This window comes from Schistosoma haematobium, chromosome ZW (assembly GCF_000699445.3).
Source record: "Schistosoma haematobium chromosome ZW, whole genome shotgun sequence".
In the NCBI taxonomy this organism is placed as follows: domain Eukaryota; kingdom Metazoa; phylum Platyhelminthes; class Trematoda; order Strigeidida; family Schistosomatidae; genus Schistosoma; species Schistosoma haematobium.
This window is the reverse complement of record NC_067195.1, coordinates 33,181,916-33,203,050: the sequence shown is the minus strand read 5'-3', so window position 1 is coordinate 33,203,050 and position 21,135 is coordinate 33,181,916. Positions and strand designations below refer to the sequence as shown.

The window sequence follows — 21,135 nt, the reverse complement described above, 5'->3', positions numbered from 1 at the left end:
GCGATGTGATCTATTTGGGTCCAACGTTGGGAAGAATTAGGGGGTCTCCATGTTAAAAGATGTTTTTCCTTATGTTTAAAGTTAGTATTTGCAAGGAACAGGTGGTTATCTGAGCATAGCTGCAACAGACGGTCGCCATTATCTGTTCTTTGAGCCACGACACCATAAGATCCACCTAGGTGTCTTTCCCTATCGCTTAGTTTACCTACTTGAGCATTAAAGTCACCGGCCACTATTACTACATCCGAGCGCTTAGCTTTTCGGAGAAGGTCCGAAAGCTTTCTGTAAAACTCATCTTTTACATCATCTGAGCTGCAGTCAGTGGGAGAATAGACAGAGACGACGAAGAGGCAACGACGAGTGTCCCAATCTTTCCGAGTCCTTATTGTTCCGTTTAGTCGGACAGCGCACAAACGACTGTCTACTGGGATCCACTCTAAGAGAGCTAGTTCTGCCCTAGGACTCAATGCTATACCTACGCCGGCGAGGCCACGGGAAGCAGGATCAGGGCTTCCAGATACACGAAGCGTAAATCGAGTCGGTTCTTTATTTTGGTTTTTGATTGAGATCTTGAACCAATTGATGTTAGACCATCACAATTGCCATGTGCTCTGTGACTAGTAACTTTAGGTCCACCCAGTGAAGCAGAGGTCTGTCCAGAGCTACGGATCCCGGAAAGTCATCAGGCCTAGAAGATCTATAACGAACACCACAAATCCTCAAAAGCATCAAAATCTGAATGTATGTCTAACCATTCCATCGCGACGCCAATGAGTGTTTGAATTATGGTACGAACTAGGAATCCCAGGAATAACTCCATCTAATCAAGAAGTATTAGATGAGCACGAATAAACATATTTTGTTTGGAATTCTAAATCAAGCAATGAACAAGTACAAAGGAATCTTTAGTTTATAAAAACACCATACGAGGCCATGTTTGTAACTGTAACGTTTTCGTTCATTTATTTGTTCATAATACTACCTTGTCCACCATATCATCACTATGTTTCCACTCTACTTAATTGACACTATTTTTGGTTTCCTAATATACCGGGGTTTATATTCATTCAATAAGATAACTAAAAATGTGTAAATTCCGGTAAGATATATTGAATTGTACCTTATGAATATGCTTACTTGTAGTTACATTATAATTACCCTATATTGTTGTTGTGTCTTGTTATTGGGGTTCAGTTCGGCCCATGATGTTACGGATCTAAAAACGGAAACGATTGAGCCTTTCTAATACGATCCACTCTCTTTGGAACTGACAACAGTAAATTATACTCAATACATTAAACATCGATGGCCAAGAAAAGAATAAGATGGAATTGCAGATAACTTGATATTTGTGGTAGAACAAAAGTTGTCTCTATGTTAGCGGAATATGATATTTGAGCGTGGATCAATTTAGCGATCTAAGAAACATAACAATCAGTCAGAGGGCAAAGGTCATGCGGAAAGTCGAACTATTTCAGTTTCAATTCGGAAAGGACAGGAGGCTAGGTGGTCTGTGTTAGTCCTGGCAATGATGGTCTCAGTCGACTCAACATTTTTTGAAAGCGTCGATAGATGGAGATAATGAGTTACATTCGTTGATGATTCGACCGAGTTTGTTCTGGACTTGTAAACTTTTTTGGAGTGCTATTATAAACTCTTTTTTGAAAACAATATATATTTCTGCCACGGCAGCTACACGCCATTTTCACAGGCATGATCTACATATTACAACATTAGTTTCCTTACAGTATGCTTCCCAAGCAGAACCGTAAAATAAATGAAATCAATATATTGATTCCCACTTTTATAAATGTAAATAACAGTACATTCGTGCAGATATCTTGGAGCGCTAATGATTAGGCTTGTGCCTTAGTATTACCCTGAGTACAGTCTTCAAAATATTTTGGTATTACGTCCACGTTACACGCCAGATCTAATCTCGACCTAATTTTTTTAGAATTCTGGTCGTTTAAGTATTTATGCAATACAACTTTTTAAGTTTATAGTCTCTGTAAATTAGATTTTTAAAGCGTTTGGTGTGAACTATGACCTTGAGAAAACGCGTACGTCAAGTTTGTCCCAGATGGCAGAAGTTCCATAGCTGTGACCTTAGAGCAAGATTTTGAAAAAAAGAGAAACAGTCTATTTCCCCAGATCTGGGGAATTTCCCCTAAATTTTGTGTTTTTCCCCAGAAAAGTCTGGCGATTTAATAATCAGTACCCAAAAGTTCCTACTCATGAATTGCATTTTTCCTGTCAACTTCTAACAATAAACGCAGTGCAAAAGCAATTTAACTACAATTGGTAACCAGAACCAATCTGTCGCCGTAATTAAAATACTGACACGTTTGACATGGTAATCTTTATTCCAGTTTAATAAAGTACAGATTTTCAATCAATATATTAATCCTTTTAATGCTTCACAATTGCCCGTATTTTAAATAAGTACGTTAAATTGATGTTAAGCTTTCATTCACTGTATTCTACAAAAAGAAAAAAAGTACTCTTTAGTAATCAAATGCCATGGCAATCATCCAACTTAAGAATCCTGAAAGTTATGTAAAAGGTTGATGACGTACCAACGGTGTAACAATATTGTAAATAATCGGGATAAAAACACTTGCGAATCCAGCTGAAAATAAGATGGACAAGAGATAATTGTTTCAGTATCAATGTTTATCACAAAGTAATATCAAAACAAAAACCAGTATTCAATCAAAGATCTAAAGTGCATTTAGCTCACCCTTTCTTTGGACCGCCATACACACTGACTTTATCTCTTGCGTCGTGCGAGAAAGCCTGGCTTGCGTTACTTCTTTCTCTGGACCGGTTGCACTTCGGGACCGTGAACACAGAACACCGACTGTAATGTGAACTTACTTTGAATCGTCCTTTATAATTTGTAATTACTGCTACCCAGTTTACTTTAGTACAGCGTATAGTATATGTGGTTTCCAGTTCCGGCATCAGCATGTAAACTAGGCATACTTTAGTTGATTTCTGAGGACCGTCACATATGATCTCGTAAAATCTGGCCACCTAAAATCTTTTCAAGCACCTTTTATAACTTACGAACTGACCACGAAACTTGAGCTCCTTCAAAGGAAAGCAATTCCTCATGTGTTTTTTTATTGGGAATGAAAAACTTGAAGTGTCTGTGTGGTCGGTGCACTTGTTCTTCACACCCATGGATGAGCTTTTAATGTAAGCAATCACTTTATCAATCTTGGTAGACAGATCGCTGATTGCTTTCAGAATCACTTTGTCAAGATTTTGCTATCATGGTTACATAAACTCTAACTTACGGTTGACTAAGTCCCGTTGAAGTAGATGGAAATGGTGGTGGAAAGAGCTCTATTTTCGATTAACTGTCTCATTAAAATTCATTCAATAGGTACTTACTTCGTTATAGGTGAAAAGTTCCCAGTCAGAATGTTGACAACCGGAAAGTCGACTGGGACTCATGCAGCCTCTAGTTCTCCAGAAGTGCTCAAGAGTAGTTCATTTTGCGTTTGACAGTCCTCACAATAAACTAATTGCGTACGTTTAGCAGTTTGCCTTTTCGGCTTCTCCGTTACACACAGTGGCGTGTCATCTTCGGGTTCATTTATGCTTTTGCAACCGAGTACTGTAGCAAAAGATACTTTCAATCCCTCGGCTGTATGGTAGTCATCTGAAAACAATGAAATCAAAGTGATTACAACTTACCACAACGATGCAATACTGTGCATTTTCTGAAACAAAAGCTACTGTTGCAGCCGTTACTATCACGAATATCGGTTACAGTCACATCATCATGATAAACAAACAGTTGGCTTTTCAACAGCCATTTGCTAGGGATAAATATAACTTGCTTTTTCTCCTTGTCGTTAACCATGATGTATTGCCCTGATTGATGCTAAAAATCAATGCCATGGTGTTAAAAATTGGAGGTTTATTACATTCATGGACATTCGTACTAAGTTCCTGGTGAACGAGGTCAAAGCACTAACCAACATGCATACTGCACAAACTACTATATTTTCGACAGGCCTTGAGAAATTATGTCATTATCTATTGAAATGTGTGTACCAAGGAAATGATAACCTCATAATGCTGTGTCATTATACTGATACACTTGCAAAGTATATCTGTCAACCTAATCCACGTACACTCGTAGCTTACGGCAGAACACTTGAATATACCTATAGTACTGGAGGGAAAGTCGTCAGTAAAGAAATCTAAAAGGTTACAGTATGCCCTAAACCTAAGCCTTCCTCCATCACTAATTTGTGTGATGAACCCCGGTTGACCGTTGGCAACTACTACATTGTCAGGCCTGGCAGTTAATAGCTTTGAGTTTCTGCAAGTGATGATTTCCATAGATGAATCATAACTTACCTCAGATTCAGTCACATTGTCTGACATGCCCTGATTCAGTAGACTTTGAAAGTAAACTTACTCGGCAACTTTTTTAGCCGCCGCGAATCTGCACTGTACTGAACGCCTAATTTTCCGCATGTACGATTCAAAAGGAAAGGCAGAAAATGACTCGGGACTGCCATATTCAATCACGTCTTCAGCAATGTGCTTTAAACTATGAGCATTATCTAATAAGTGTTCCCTACCTTAACAGCAGTAGTAACTCAATAAGTTGTTCAGATTGACGCGAACACTGCTATGAAGGTGGTGTGTAACTTTGGGTGGGATAATAAATATGTTGACAAAGATAGGCACTGGAAGTCCCTGTTCATTGCTAATAGTAACTTATCATAAAGAACTACAGGAATTAAGTATAATAAAAACCTATATTCAGTTGCTTTCCATACAGAAACTTTGTATAATGAACGATATTTCCTTTGAAAATCGCATGTAGTGTGATTTCTACATAAGTCTAATGCTACACTGATGGATGCGAAAATATATTGTGTCGCTTAATAGCTTGATCCTTCCATAAGGATGTCAGATGAAATTAGCTAGGTCGAATGTCAGAAATTTCTTCATCTCTCCCACCCATTGTATAGTAATTAATGTCTTTAGTATTAATAAGGTATTTACGAATAAGAGAAAATCTTGATTTATGGATGAAACAATAAGTAAGCAGCAAAAGTATAGTGTACCAATTCTGTATGAAACTATTACTTTGTGTTTAGTTTAGCTAACAAGTAAAAAATGTATTTGTTACGATGGATTGATTTATTTGTCATATTACATAAATGACCAAACTTCTATCTAATGATGTGACTAAATGTATTATTACTAATTAAAAAATATAACATATTTAAATACAAATATGCGATTGAAATAAAATGTCTGTATGTTATTCGTCTAATGAATAATCAAGGACAAGTGTAGATATTACAAAAAACTTAGTTATTGATCTTGACTTGTGAAGATTAAAAGTTATTTGTCATTCACAGACAAGACCGTGCAATAGTTTTAAACCAGAAATAGGACTCTTGTCTACTCGTCTGATTAGGGAATTCAGCGAAACGATACAACTGGCGAAAAATTTACAGTTGATAATTTGAAAACGTTGAAGAGCAGGTAAAGCTTCATATTTTTTGTAACAATTTCATTTAAATAAGCAATGATACTTAATAGTTCATTTTGACTACGATTTTCTAATCATAAGCTCGGTTCGAATTCCTTGACAGCAAGTGTAGTTGGGACAAAGTTTACTTTTAACAAGTCATCGCTCTTTGACATCTGTATTTTACACATCCCATTTATATTATGTTCACTCAGTGGATGGTCTCAACCATTCTTTCTTTGGTAACGTGGATAAATAAGGTACATTGCAGTTGATTGCCCAAGTTAATTTAACGCCTCTCCCATAAACATCTGTAGAATTATGATGTTTCACATAATATCAAAATGAAATAAAATTATCGTTTTAACTCTTAATTTTGAAGCCTATTTGTTTGAAAGCCACAAGCATAAAAATGGTTTATAAATAAAATATTTAAATAATGTAGCATTGAGTGGGATAATATTTCCACATTCTACCAAAATCTTCTTTTTTAGATTTAGTCATTAATGCTACTGTTAATCCATTTTCGTTTAACATATTTGATTTTCCTTATATTCAATTTTCTTTCAATGACATGCAGCATGTTCGGTCATGTACTTTGTCAAGGTAATCATTTACTACATACTGTATGGACTGTTTTTAAGAGCATTATCCGATAGTCAGCGATATATTTTATCATACACCTCAATAGTGTGATAAGTTTTATCCATCTAAAATGAATTTTGGTTTCTTATCATCCTTCCTTTATCCAAAGCCCGGATTAAGTGAAGTAGTAGATTTTATAAGTATTAAATGTTATCTGGCTAATTCCCTTCTAATTTAAGATATGTGAACCTGAATTTTAATGGACAATGAGTACGTTAAACATAGGATTCAAAGGTGTAGATAAAGGTTGCGTCTTATGTACCCTGTAACGTTAATTACAATTATGAAAGCTAAATGGAGTGTTAATGGCCCACAAATAGGTAGGATAAACAACTGTTTCATTCACTGTGAACTTGGGTGTGAGCTATACTCTAGTTGTTAGCGCTAAAGATATTACCTGGTTAACTAGACAAAGTACGTGAGCGAGTTCGAGCCTAAGACTTAGTAGTGACACTACTAAGCTTCCCAAAAATAAGTACAAACCTGTGATTGGAAAACGAATAACAATTTGAATGGTGAAAACCAAATCCTATGGTTACTTCTTTTAGTGTGTTCAGTTTATGTAACTCACACATATCGAATAGTTAGTATCTTTAACACAATACTAATAAAGACTGTTTATTCCAGGGTCATGTATGCCTACAATATTATGGGTTTCAAGAACACTAGAAGAGTTATTAGCTCGCAATAATCGCTAAGTATCAAAATTACCAGCCATCCCAGAAGTTGGATTATATAGATAAGATAAAGAGCACTCATACCTCTGCACTGAATGAAGACCATTGTTGATGTATGTTGGCTTTAGTTAAGTATCGAATGATTTTTACAATTATGTTTAGGAAATTTATGATCTATAATTCGACATTTAAGTGATATGAGAATAAAATCGTTATTCACCTGTTTTGCTGCGATTTATTGGACTACTTAGAACTAGTTGTTAACTTTTGGTAATTAGCAGACATCATAGATGAGTAGCAATCAGATGTACAGAACTAATAGATCTTCATATATTTTCCAATTTATTATTAATTCAGCTTAAAATGCTCTGTATGTCAAGCATTTTAAAATGGTAGAATATGTTCAATATATTATTGAAGTGCAACAGCATAGACATTACTAGATATTCTACATACCTGAGCACTTTTGTTATACATAAAAATGACTACGTTTATACTAACAAGAACTGGACCACTTAACCTATCCTATTCGAACAATTTCTGATTCTAGAGAAATATCGAGATCACTGTATAGCTCCCTTTTAGTGATCCGCAAGGCCTTGATGGCGAATTTCTTTGCATAAGTGGATTTGTACTGACCTATGTTAGTAGGAATACGATACGTCAACATAACATCTTTTGGCAAACCTTGAGATGCCGATAACAGTGAATAATCAGAATTTTAAGGAGCTTCCCTTCATCCCAATTGCTGCGTTTCAGCATAATAGCTCCTGGTCGCTAATATAAATGGGGAATTGTAGCATTCGTGTGAACCAATCATTCCTTTGTACTCGGTGACTGTCCGATTTCGAATTCAAAATACAACACGTCCCTTTATGCTCACTTAGTTCCATTTGGCCTTAATTGTGTCGTTTCTGAGATTTCTAGTTTGTATAATAATTCAAATACTTCAAATTATCACAGGGACTTCTGAAGTTCGTCTCAGTACCATTTTTAAAAGATTTTTGTGGTTGTAACAAGCTGTGAAATCAATCACAAGAAAATGACTTAGTGATCATTAGACATCACTATTAGAACAAAAAGAATATACAATCACCTAAGACTCGTTATCTTGAACTGTTTTCACTAAAACACACTGAAAGTAAGTTGTCAAGAGGATAGAAAACATCAGAAGAAATACTTTGAAGCCAAAATTGAAAAAGAAACTATTGAGCTCGTTCGCTTCTATGCATTGATTGTTTGACTCACGGATACCCAGGCACAAAGATTATTATTATTATTTGAACACATGAATATTGGTACAAGAGAGCGCCAATATATATGCGAATATATATAGGCACAAAGAAGCCCTATATAGGACTGAGACGAACGTCAATCCTAGCAATCAGGAGCTCAATCTATTTTAGCTTTGCTCCAAATACTGTACAGCTCTTAGGCAGGCACGCACACATGTGTCAACTGACCCGGCGGAAAAAGATTCATTCCTTTCAACTCTCAATAGCAAGACAAGCATTGTTTTACCAGTGTTTTGCTACGCACCAGACAGTGAACAGCAAAATTGTTTTTTTTTAAATAAAGATTTGGATAAGCTTTTTATAATCATGTCAAGTAAGCACTTAGAGCCGGATTAGCTCTCTATGAAAGCTAAATGGTGAATAGATTAAATATTTAACCCTATCCAATACTTAGTTTATGTAAGACTTGACTGAATAACAAAATTTTACCTTATGAGCACCAAGTTCAGAAAACTTTTCAAAGGTTAACGAATTTAAATTAACATAAAATTTATCCCGAGATGTTTGTAGAATTTCGTAAGTGGAAAACCTAAGCAAATATTGTGGATTTTTGTGATCCATTGACTCTACTGCCTAGTTTGATGCAACGTTCACTACTTTTTTGCAGGTCTTTCAAAGCGACAATACACACCTCGAAAGCAAATTTCTTTTAGAAAGTGATTGAAAGTTTCCAATCTCTTCGAGTGAAGGGGCACTGACTGATTTATAAAATTTCTAATAAATGAAATATTTAATCCCTTAATACAACATTTTAATGACTACTAGGACCCTCTAGTATGACATGTGAGTTCTCTTCAGAAAATAGTTAAAGCCTGCTCAAACTAATTAGATTAACATATACATATTTTGAAACACTAATGCATATCACTGGCTACTGGTTGAACTTCTTATGCGGGAGTCATAGGAATTAAATAAACCCGTACTGACTCACTAAAGTACACATCAAAACATGCAAGCTTACTACACAACAAATCTAATAATGTCAATAGTTGAAGTATGGTGAAAAGAGTGCACCGATATTCATTATGGCTGATTGCTTCAAAATATAAACTTAACAATGATAATTTAGAACTAAATTTGAGATTTCTCCCTATTAAAGTTTAGAGATATTAAAAAAAGGTAATAAGCATTACGCAGTCATGGGAAACAATTAGACATACTACTAACTTGACTTCACACTTTCGTAGACGAGATTATACATCATGCATATATAAATGGCGAATCGAAAACAGTTCATAAAAGGTCCAACTACCGCTCACTAAAGGCGATATTATAGTTTCCATGGCAAATACTATGCTTGGAAGGTGAAAGATATCGCGATCAAGTTGCCTAGATCCTTAAAGTGAAGTGATGAATCGAGTTAGGGAAATAAACCCCTGGTTTACTGTGAGCACCTGAATAATAAGCATAAGTGTCTTACGGTTTATCCAAATTTGTTTGAAAATTCAAGCGAGACGCCATCTAGTCAAACACAAGAAACAAGCATAGTTGTATTCTAAAATGTGACTGGTTTGTCATCCAAAGAGGAGACCGCTTTTAAAAACACTTCTTGAGAAAAAACTCAACAGGAACGGAAAAAGGCGTGTATCAATAGGAAAATAGTAACCAACTTCTGAGCTGTGAGAAAAAATAGTCCGATTTTAGTAGAAAGGAAAGTGGGAAAAACATTTAAAACTAAACACTACTAATTATTGTAATATAACAGCTCTTTGAGTTCTTCCATCTATGCACATATTTCTTCTTTTTTTTCGATAAATACTCAATAGATAAATAGACATACACACATACAAGTGAAAATAAATGCTGCATTGAAGAAGTAAGGAAGGAATCACAACGGCATTTCTAAAACCAAAGGTACAACTTTCATTGAACCTTTCCGAACGTAAATAAACACATGGAAAAAACTAGCCAACAGATTAAAAGAATCAACAAATAAATGAAAAATTCTAAATTTTGATTGTCTCTGGCTCCTTTTTCCTCAATAGATATATTTGTGTGATTCTGCTTCTTCTATCAGTCTCTCGCGTAACCAACTGGTTGAATAAGAGGAATAAGAGCGTTAGCTAGTTCTGGAGTTCCCGCACATATAACATTTCTCGCCATTAAATCTACAGGTTTACCTAAACAAAATTTAAAAAGGAAATATGTAACATTACTGAATTGTTATGACACAGTAATTCAGTTTGGTTGCTCGTTCACAAATACAACTGACACATGCAATTAGGAGGAGGATAAAAGTTTGCACATATAAAACTTATTTTCTAGGCGGATAGTAACAACTGGATGTCCATGTTGCCTTTTTGAATAAATTTATGTAAACTGATGTTGAAGTTATCACGACCAGAACCGAAATAAAAGGAATGGTTGTATTCAAAGATTTATAGATGAAATTTCAGACTGAACTCTACAACACTGGATGGATATGATAACGTGGAATTAACGAAATAGCTTTGTATCCATTAAAAACGCCAAATTACAACTAAGCTTGAGAAAATAAAAATTTGCAAAGATAATACATTCACTGGTGTTCAAAGCCATCACAAATAAATATTTTCTAAAGTGAAACTAGCTGTAATTTTTTTCGAATAAAGTGTATCGATATGCGTTTGTTACAAACTCGATTAGAATATGAACATTCCATCACCAACCATTTATAAGATCAAGTTGAGTTTACCACCGGTAAGTCGTCCAGTCACTATCAATAGTCCGATTTTGTGGTTTAAACAAGAAGTTATTGTTCCTACAATGTAGTTATTCTTTCCTGTAGACTTGTAGAAACCACTAAATGACGTCGCTTTCTAAAGTTTACCTTTGACTCGCATATTCATCATGTAAGAAGTCTTTCGGTTCAATTATTAGTACTAAAGATCAAAATGAAAAGGAATCATTTAGGTACTACTATTTTCCAGAATTTTTGTGTAATTAACATCAAAAGTGAGCCTAGAAATATACAATCGGTCATTTTTGGAACAACGTAAATTAAGTCATTAGTTACACTTACATGATAGAACTAAGAAAAGAGTAATATTAAATCATCAATGCATAGTTAATTGTTTTGGTAGTACAGCTACCGAATCCGATATCGTATGGTAATTATGTCAATGCCATTTAGCGTACAAAATGTCAAGATACTAGACTTTACAAAATACGTGTTACTGACTTACATTGAGCTAAGTCACAAGTCAGAATTCCGTTTAAATGAGGAGATTCAAAGGAACTACATGCTGCGTAACCTTACAGTTTCAAAAGACACCTCGACAATCGGCATAATTTTGCTTGGCTGATAAATATTTCATATTGAAACAAACGAAAATGACACATTCAATACGTAAATATGCATTATTATAAAATATGATTATTATTTACATCGTTTATAATTTAGTATTTACAAATCAGATTGATAAACATTCGGAAATATTGGGACTTTCACTGTACAGCGGATGGTGGAACCGTATAAGATGGACGTAACGAAAAATGTTAAGACTTAAAATCAATATTATTGTTGCAAGCTTGCCAGAAGCTTTCATCATAATTTATTCATTAACAAATCTCAAACTAGAAGTGTTGTTCACTTAATATACTTCTTACCAGGATTAAGATATACACAATGAACATATCATGTTCATAATTCCTTCATTTACCTTACCTTTAGTTATTACCGAAAGCAATTTTGAATTTTGAGACAGGACAGGATCACAATATGAGTCACTCAAATGGCAGAAGTGGAAAATTCGTATGAAATTTCACTTTCGTTTACAAACAGAAAGATTTATCAGCCTGAGTATTCATGAATAAAAATTGGAGGAATAAAAGTAGACACCATAGATTTAAACTGTGATCATCACTATTACGAATTATACTTAAATATTCATGTGAAATATAAATAAAAATGTTGGAACTCAGGAAAATACATAAATTCTAGACTTCCTTTTCTCTTATGTGAATAACAATAATTTCTTATTCGGATAGACAAGTAGCGTGCCGAAAACACAAATTAAACGCGCATAATTCACTTAAAACTTTTGTTTTACTCAGTGGAGCAATTAACCCAAGAAATTGTCAGCGAGCTCCCATACAACCAGTTGAATACCACTAACGTGATTGTTAGAGTTGAGATGTTTATGTACAAAATTACAACTTAATTGTCAAAAATAAGTTCTTTTCAAACAATAAATCATTCATAAGACGATGATAAATAAACTAGTACTCAATCACGGTATGTAACTTAGGTCAATGGATTAAGAATTGGAATTCTGATCCACATTCTTTATTCTCACCAAATAATTACAATCACAAAAGGAAGTTATCTGCCTAATTACACAGTGGTTTATTACCGAATTCTGAAAACTTATTTTTCGGCATAATACAAATGTATAAGCTCGATTTGTTGAAGAAACGAAACCAAAAACTCTAAACCACATAACGTACCGTCAAAATTACAACAAAAACCTCCTGCTTCACGAACAATCAATACAGCTGCGGCATAATCCCAACAGTGAATTCCAAATTCGAAAAATATATCACCATTACCGGCAGCAATCTGACACATATGCAAAGCTGCTGAACCCATGGTGCGTACTCTAAGTTGCAAAATAAAAAATTACTCAATCAAATAACTTTCAAACAATAGTTTTACGTTTGAAATACCAACAACTAATTTCGGCAATGCTAATTTTTGAAAAAAATTAAGCTGAATGATTTCCAGACTTTCGTAACTTGAAAAGCTCCTGGATTTCACACTACAGGCGCAATATTGGCAATTAATACTGATATAAATAAAACAGTAAATAAAGGATGGTAAGATATTTCAATATGATTCTAAAAACTTCCGTGATTTGTGACAAAAATCACTATCCATATGATTCGATTGAGTTTTAACGTCCTGTATGCTACAAAGAACTGTTTACACAAGTTCCTGAGACTAAAGCGAACCTAATGCAATGTTTTTAAAACTACTGTGTAATCCCATCATACTGGGTTTTTATCCACTTAAACACATGTAGTATTTACAACGCGATTTCGAAAATTACTGCCAAAAATGGTTATTAAAAAGATTTAATCAGGAACTGACATCAGTTGGAAAACTGTCGAAAGCTATGGAGTATTAGACAAATGTTTTGTCGTCTGCACAGCACTTTTCAGTAGTGCACACTCATGATACAGGACTATCAATTCTGGTGTCGAGGACAATAACGTTGATCCATTAAGTAGGAATGCAGTGGTTAACAACCCCTATTTGAGACAAATCTGTGATATAGTACAATTACCACCAAAATCATCTAAATTTATATATTTTCACGATCATTCTCGGTAAAAACGATATTTTGGGAAGCAACTCCAAAATCAATGCAACTCTGAACAAATGTTCTGTCTATAAGTTGAATAAATTTACATCGTAAATTGCTTTCATAATAAAATAATAAACCCAGATTATACTGCGTCTCTCACAGCACATTGGGAGTAAAAAAAAGCTTGAGAAATGTAGTGAGATTACAAACAAAATCAAAAAGTACTGTTCATGTCCGACGCCACATAATTTTTGGAAACGAAATCGCAGAACACAATAACGGGTGAATTGCGAGTTTGGCGTAATAACAACAAACAGTATTATAAATCTTGGACCATGCAGTTTTAGAAGTAAAGTCTCAGATAGATAGTTTTGTGACATCCTAGTACATTTATCAATTTATTTGGAATCCCGAAAACAATTATAAAAGGATATGAGATCGAATTAAAAGTTGTTTAATATAAAGTGGACTGACTACTAAAATCATATAGTATTGTTATTGGTTCATTTGTTATTAAAACGCTTTGTGGGACTGATTACTCTGAGTGGTTTGTTCAAGGGTACATTGTATTAACCTTAAAATTTGAATTATTTGTATCAGACAAATTTAAAGTTGTATGTACTCCATGTTTCACTAATGTATTCTGATCTCATGCCATTGCATAAAACACGTAAAACTATGGTGGATTTCTAGTCCAAATCGCCCATTTGGAATGAGTTTAAAGTATAAGCTGTAAGTAGAAAAGAATTTGCAAAAGCTTTAAAGTAAGTCGCTATGCAGGACCCACTGACGAGAGACACAAAAATATATTGAAGTTGATTGTCTGTCATTCTTAGTTCCAACGAACATTTAGTGATCTATAGTGTCTGCCTCATAATCTTGATTTCGCCTATTCTCTAAGCGACGAGAAAATAAATCTTTTAAATCCAGTCAGTAAGGCATTACGTGAGTAGGAACTGGCTCACCGATGTTTCGAAGTTACATAAACACAGAGATGAAAGCAGTAATAATAAGTGTATTGATGACTAACTGATGGTAAATATGTAAATAATTAATATAGGATTCCTCACTACCTAATCAGTGAATATTTTAGAAATATCTAGACTTTTATGCTATCTAGTTTAAATCAGTGATTCTTAGTCATTTGTGATCTTTGACTCGTGAGGTCTCAGGAATCACGATATCAGTTTCTTAGTGTAATGTTAAAAATTACATAGGCAAATCAAATTCGGTATTTATTCATTGAATACCTGTGGATTATGTAGTGACAAAATGTGATTTTATCTCTTATAAGTTAATGAATTTTCAGTGGAATAGTATATCGAAGGATCGACATAATTATAGATTACACGTTAAAATTTAAGTGCTCAGAATTCTCTCAGTGAATTATTAGCGGGCAGCATTCTTTAGTTTGAGGATACCATGTCAACCGTAAATGCTTATTTTCTTATACTTATATGTGGATTTTGGGCACAAGTTCATTCGGACGGTGATTTCTCAAAAAAGTACGATTTATCATAATTTAGTTAAATTATTCTTGGGAATTACTTTTGATACAAACTGAAAGATATTTCATTGGTAAATAAACTGGTTTACATTTAGAAAAATATGGATGCTGTCACTCACCAATTTTATCATTTATTTACGACATTAATTTGGCCCACTTAAATAACCTGTTTACGGGGATAGTAGATGTTCTGTTTCAACATCAACTACTGAAATGTTGGTCCATTTAAAATTTCTCATGCAAACTATTAGTTCTGATTAGTAAGGAAACCATCTACTTAACAGTTTGCTATAAACAACTGAACTATCCTCGTTTCTGTTCTTTGAGTTGTTTCCTCTCCAAAATATCCACTCAGTATTCTTGGTTCCAAAGAACCTTTAATGTCTGCTCTACGACCACGACTTCGCCTATTCTCTAAGATATCTCTGAAATCTAGTCGGTAAGCCATTGCCAGAGTAAGAACTGACTCACCCTACGTTTCCAAGTTACATAAACGGAGAGATGACTAACTATAGGGGACGTGCTTAAGAATAATGACAATTTGCGCGAAATGATATTAACACGAGATAAAAAGTGAACCCATATGTGCCACTCCAACCACCAATTACGATTGTCAGGCGCATTCCAGCCACGTATTTCGTATCTACTCACATACTTCGGACCAACACTCAATGACTTTGTAGGCTGGTGACATGTATTGCTTTGATCGCCCCTACGCCAAACACCATCTCGTGTCGAGGTAGTCATTGGTTTGGCATATGTAACACATTCTAGTCACCTCAGTTGAAGAATATTCACAGCCTCATCAGCTGACTTGCCATATTTACTTAGTGAGTTGTTTTACCACACACGAAGACCTCTATGATCGAATATTAGTAGTGTAGAAATGTATTCTACTCTTGAAAGCCATACTTCATAATCATAGAGTAAAACCCAGCAAACTTCTACATAGTATACTCGCCCCTTAACAAGTAGATAGGCATCTCTCCTACCCCATAGGTGCGAAAGCCAATCTAAATTTGCTTACTCTTCACCCGATGGTCACACTAGGGTTGGATGCAGAGCGGTCCTGAAACAGTTTGCACTAAGAAGTAAAGTGACCCGTCTCAAGCATTCGTGTATTGTTACTCAAACTGTTCACAACACCATATATTGTCGGCATCTTCAGCAAACAGAACTACATTAACTGGACACTAAAGTAATTAATGAGTCAAATAGTAGGTTAACCCTTGAATGTCAGGCGGATGAAGTGCTATTTCTAAGTGTATAGTCGTGGATAAAAACTGAATAAATGTTATTATCTATTTATTTATTTATTTTAACACATAGATATTGGTACAAGGAGGCACCAAATACATATGCGCCACACAAATCTCATTTGATATGTGCGAGGGCTGTGATACTGCGCGGGTGCTCAAACTGAAGCAGGTGGTTCTCTCGGGGGACCACACCCGGAGCCTTCGACCTGAAGGTCTGGTCCACAAGGCAGTGGAGCAACGTAAGGAGATGCAGTCGCATGGTAGCCGGTGACCAACGATTGGTTCATACACCATTTGTTCCTTTAGGATATTGGAGCCCATGTGCACCATTGGTTTTGAATCAGTTTTCCAACTCCCCTAGGTAGACTCTCCCTTTCCACCAACCCGGTTAAAGCACCAGGCATTCGCTTTTCGTCCTCTCAATTTCGTAAACAACACACCCGCCACGAGAAGGCAGTAGTAGAACTTCCCTGGCAGAGGCTATATACGCGTGGCCATGTGCGAGCATTTCGAGAGGGAGAGGGGACTCTCCCCACTCTTTGCCGTACCAAGGCATTTGGAGTCTGTATGACTTACACTTTTTGACGCTTTTCCTGGGACCTTGATCAAGAAATTAGAATGTCGAGCATGAATTAGAATAGACCCTGGTGACAACTCTGTTGTTAGTTATATCCATGACCAACCAATCAATTTTTTGCTTAAATGCCTACCTGGCCTAATGTGTCTGTAGAATATCCCTGTTGCATGTGACCTACCAAATGAAGGAAATTATTATCCTATTAAATTATTGTGACTCATGATTTTTATTCATTTCGATAAGACACGCAATACTGGTTGGCATGTTTAGGTGTTTCACTTAATGACTATAATTCCTTTAATTATTATACTAATCGGATTATTTTTACATTTAGAAACATAACGTTGTCCTTGTTCTGACTATAGCTTTCACATAGACTCTGGGGTCGCCAGTATCGCGTTTACAGTTCTAGTAGAATATCTGTAGGACAAATTAAATCCTACATCTATTATCCTTAAAATTTAAATACGGCTTCGAACAGAATGAAAACTTTTTTATTTTTACTTGGACTTCGTCATTTCTTACTTCTTATAATCTCTTTTACCGATTAGCAATATCGTTTTTCGTCTCAAACAGTTCATTTTTTGGTGACTTATATCAAAAACGTTGTTCTAGAATCAATTTAATGTAACTGGACGAAACAACACTCAATGTAGTTGAATAAGTTAAAGTCAGATATGATACCACTATATTCTAGAAGAAATCTGCTTGATAGCCGGAAAGCATAAACCGATAGTAATTCAAGACTGAACAATTCAACTTCTGTCACTGATGGTGGCATTTAGGGTAATACTCTAAAAAAACGTTTGCTATACTACTGATTTTTATGTTCATACAACTTAAATGATTGTGAACAATGATAGTATAATATGAACATTATAAAGACTGGTAAGCATAAGTCCCTAATGACTATGAAAACAGCATAAATTTATAACTGATGAGTATATTATCTTTTGATAATCATTATTTGGACCACACAGTTTCATTTTGATAATGGTCAATTATTCGAGATTGTTTGGATTTGTTATCAGTTGGGTTTGAATTGTTTATTTTAGTTGCCCGTATGGTCAGTACTCCGATCTCCAGAAAGTTCGAATTCAGTGATTCATAAGATAGATACTTCAAATTACTTGAATAATGATATTAGTGAATCAGTACTTGACTACACTCAGTATGTCGTATCGATTAACTATGACAAAAATTGTTTTATTTATACCTTTACTGTTTACATTTATCAAGACTGTGATTTTGTATATTTATTTCAAGCTATGGTTTGCAATACCTACCTACTTTATGTTTCCTAGTGTTTTCCCTCTGCAACATTTCTAGCCAATTAACACCTATTTTTAGTACTAACACGAAACCTCAGTTAGCATATTTGGTGGACATAACTACTGCAACAACTACACATGCTTTGCTGAGATTAAAACCAATCAGGAAGGAAAATGCAGAGTAAAATGAACTTATCACTATAACCATTTGTATATCTGAGACTATTTAGTCTCAGCATCAATTATTGAAGTGCTTAAGTCTAGTTGCTCCACCAACTACAAAGCAGTAATGCATAAAGAAGCGGATGACTGAATTATTGCTTGAGCAGAAGTTGTGTGAATCTGCTGAAAACTGGCAAACTATATCAAGGCCACAGAAAAGTGCACTAGTCACATTTTAGACTACTCAAATTTATAGATAATCATTGGGGATTCTATTTGCCCGAATACAGCGTATGAGAAAGAAAACCTACCTTGATTTCGCAAGTAAAACTAAGGCGATCTTTAGTCAACACTGTTAAGTCATATCAAATTATTCGTAGGAAATTCTGTTTATTAGATTTAAGATGTAGTTACTCATTTGATTTTAAATACATTTCCCTGTACAGATTACTTAACTGGTTTTGTATTCAGTGATAATTACTCAGTTAATGGTCACTGAATAATCATTAAATTAATAAATCACTGGATTGACTTTGATACAAATCAATCTTTGGTTTTTCCTAATAAGTCTTTGTGAACAAGATTCATCATTTGGTGTATCTGGGCCTAAAATAGAGTCGTTATGTACGGTATCGATGTTGTCGTCAGGGTTATCACTATTATCTTGCTTCATAACGAGTATCAAGAAATGAGATTTAGAAATACTAGAAAATTAGGTGAATTTATAAATTATGAACGACCTGTGTGAGACGCTAAAGTGACCTTGAAGATGTCCACCTAATAACTAGGACTAAATGAGGGTTACAAAACAGTGTGAAGAATTAGAATTACGATCCAGAGTTGATGGTTAGGGCTAGTTATTACATTTACGGCTTCAGTCACGAACTGACATCAGCTAAAATGCAGAACGCTACTTAGTCAAATGTATGAATGAATTTCGCGCCAAAACCCAAGACTCGTCATCTTATATCTGATTGATTCATCCATAAATTATATTCTCGCCAAAAATTGTTATCACTAGACAGAACATTAATAAGTATAAATGGAAGCTGTCTACGATTTAAAGACAAAGCACTAACATAGTTGTGTTATTGTAACTTGTTCCAACCTAAGTTATCAACGACGGTGAAACTAATTTATGGACTTTTGGGCGGTGCTAAAATGAACTTGGGAATGTTCGGCTACATACTAGTGCTAAATGATGGTTATAAAGCAGTGTGAAGAATAAGGATTACGATGTACAATTGATAGTTATGATTAGGAACTAGATTTACAGTTCTTATCACGAACTGAGATCAGCTAAAATGCAAAAACGCTATTGACACAAATGGGCGAATGAAGTCCGCGCCAAAATCCGAGACCTGTTATCCTAAATCTGAGTGGTTCGTCCATAATTTACAGTCTCGATACAACAAAAAATGATTAAGTATCAAAAAATTCGTCATAAGACGGACGGCTTACCCACGAGCTTTCGATATTATTTGGCGAATATTGTTTGACTTAATATCTAAAACACTTGGATTCCGGTCACCTCCCCAGTCGGTCAAAACCAAAGCCTGAGACAGATCTAAAAAAAAGAAGCCTATCAAAAACTTGCTTCAAAAGACGTCATACCACTGAGAATTCATACATATTAATGGTATCAAGGGTCGCATTGGTACTCTTTTGTGATAGTCAAGAAAAATAAGTTTCACAGACAACCCGTCTGCGTTGAGCCAGATATTCACATTGTTTTATACATTATTTTCTACATTATATCTCAACCATTGTTGGATGTCTTTGTCAGGTAAGATACAGTGGCATGATTTACCGTGATCTTTTCGCGATCAAATATATAAACACTTGTCATTCTGAAATAATATTCCACCATATTCCATGTGAACACAATATGATCTGAAAGGTAGATATAATTTATATCTTGATGTATTCAAGATTCAAAGTGGTTCTAGTCCTTGATTCAGCTTTCCTGAGTCTAAAAATCTCCCACTGACTCATACTGAATAACGAGGGTGCCTGTATATATCGAGTGATACATTTACTATCTGACAATGAAGGATCATATCGAGAGTCACTTGACAACTACATTCGTACTCATTCAATACAGATACTTGCTGTTACTGACAACTTCCACTGAAACATACTCTTACCCTGAAGTTTTGATGTATGAATTTGTTTGTCATTCAGAAATGCTCCTTGATTACGAATTCCATGAAACAGCCATTTCAATATCGGATTATAAACAACAGCTAGCTCGGGCTGTGAATCTGAAAAAGCATGTACATCAACTAACCTCTTTGTTAACATAGTAAGCAATTGAAACGCAAACAAAAGGGAACCTGGGAATTACTTGAAGGTGATATTACCTGCTAACAAAGTTTGAAGTTCCATCAATCGGGTCGATTATCCATGTAGGCGAACAAGTAAGCTCGGCGTTTCCAGAATACCCTTCCTCTGCAATAATTCTAAATATAAGACGGAATGAAATAAACACTTTTACTTGTGAGTAGGGAACGATGAAAGGATTTCTTGACAGATATAATTCTCGACAGCTTTATCCACTTCAGTTACCAAGTCAGCATATGATTCTTTCTTGTCATACGGAATACTTTTTGAGAAGCCAGCTTCAATCATCTTTTTGTTTTAGAAATAAGTATAAGAGTAGCGTACCTTCCCGGCTTTCACGGCTAGATTACTAACGAACAAGATGTCAGCCATGACTTTGAAATTATGGAAATTTCTGAAGGTTGCATGTTAGTGAAACTGGTGATTTCAAACACTAATCACCAGATATCCACAATGAAACTGTAGGTAGCTTTGAAAATAAAATTTGTCTTTCGGATGATAATTTTCAGTTGATTTATTTATAGTGAATCACCTGGTCCTTTCCAAAAACATGATGATGAGAACCTTGAAGAAACCCAGTAATTAAACTTTATCAAATG

General features: G+C 35.0%; 1 protein-coding gene across 1 annotated transcript; it reads right to left on the bottom strand.

The window, feature by feature from the left end:
- Nucleotides 1-9,296: 9,296 nt before the first annotated feature.
- Nucleotides 9,297-20,922, bottom strand: IMPA2 (Inositol monophosphatase 2). Its single transcript, XM_051211095.1, has 6 exons — nucleotides 20,861-20,922; nucleotides 20,691-20,824; nucleotides 20,341-20,655; nucleotides 19,655-19,760; nucleotides 12,558-12,709; nucleotides 9,297-10,249 (listed from the first exon to the last, which is right to left on the bottom strand). The coding sequence occupies exons 3-6, from the start codon at nucleotides 20,495-20,497 to the stop codon at nucleotides 10,143-10,145; spliced, it is 522 nt and encodes a 173-aa protein (XP_051071131.1). The 5' UTR covers nucleotides 20,498-20,655; nucleotides 20,691-20,824; nucleotides 20,861-20,922; the 3' UTR covers nucleotides 9,297-10,142.
- Between the last annotated feature and the right edge of the window lie 213 nt (nucleotides 20,923-21,135).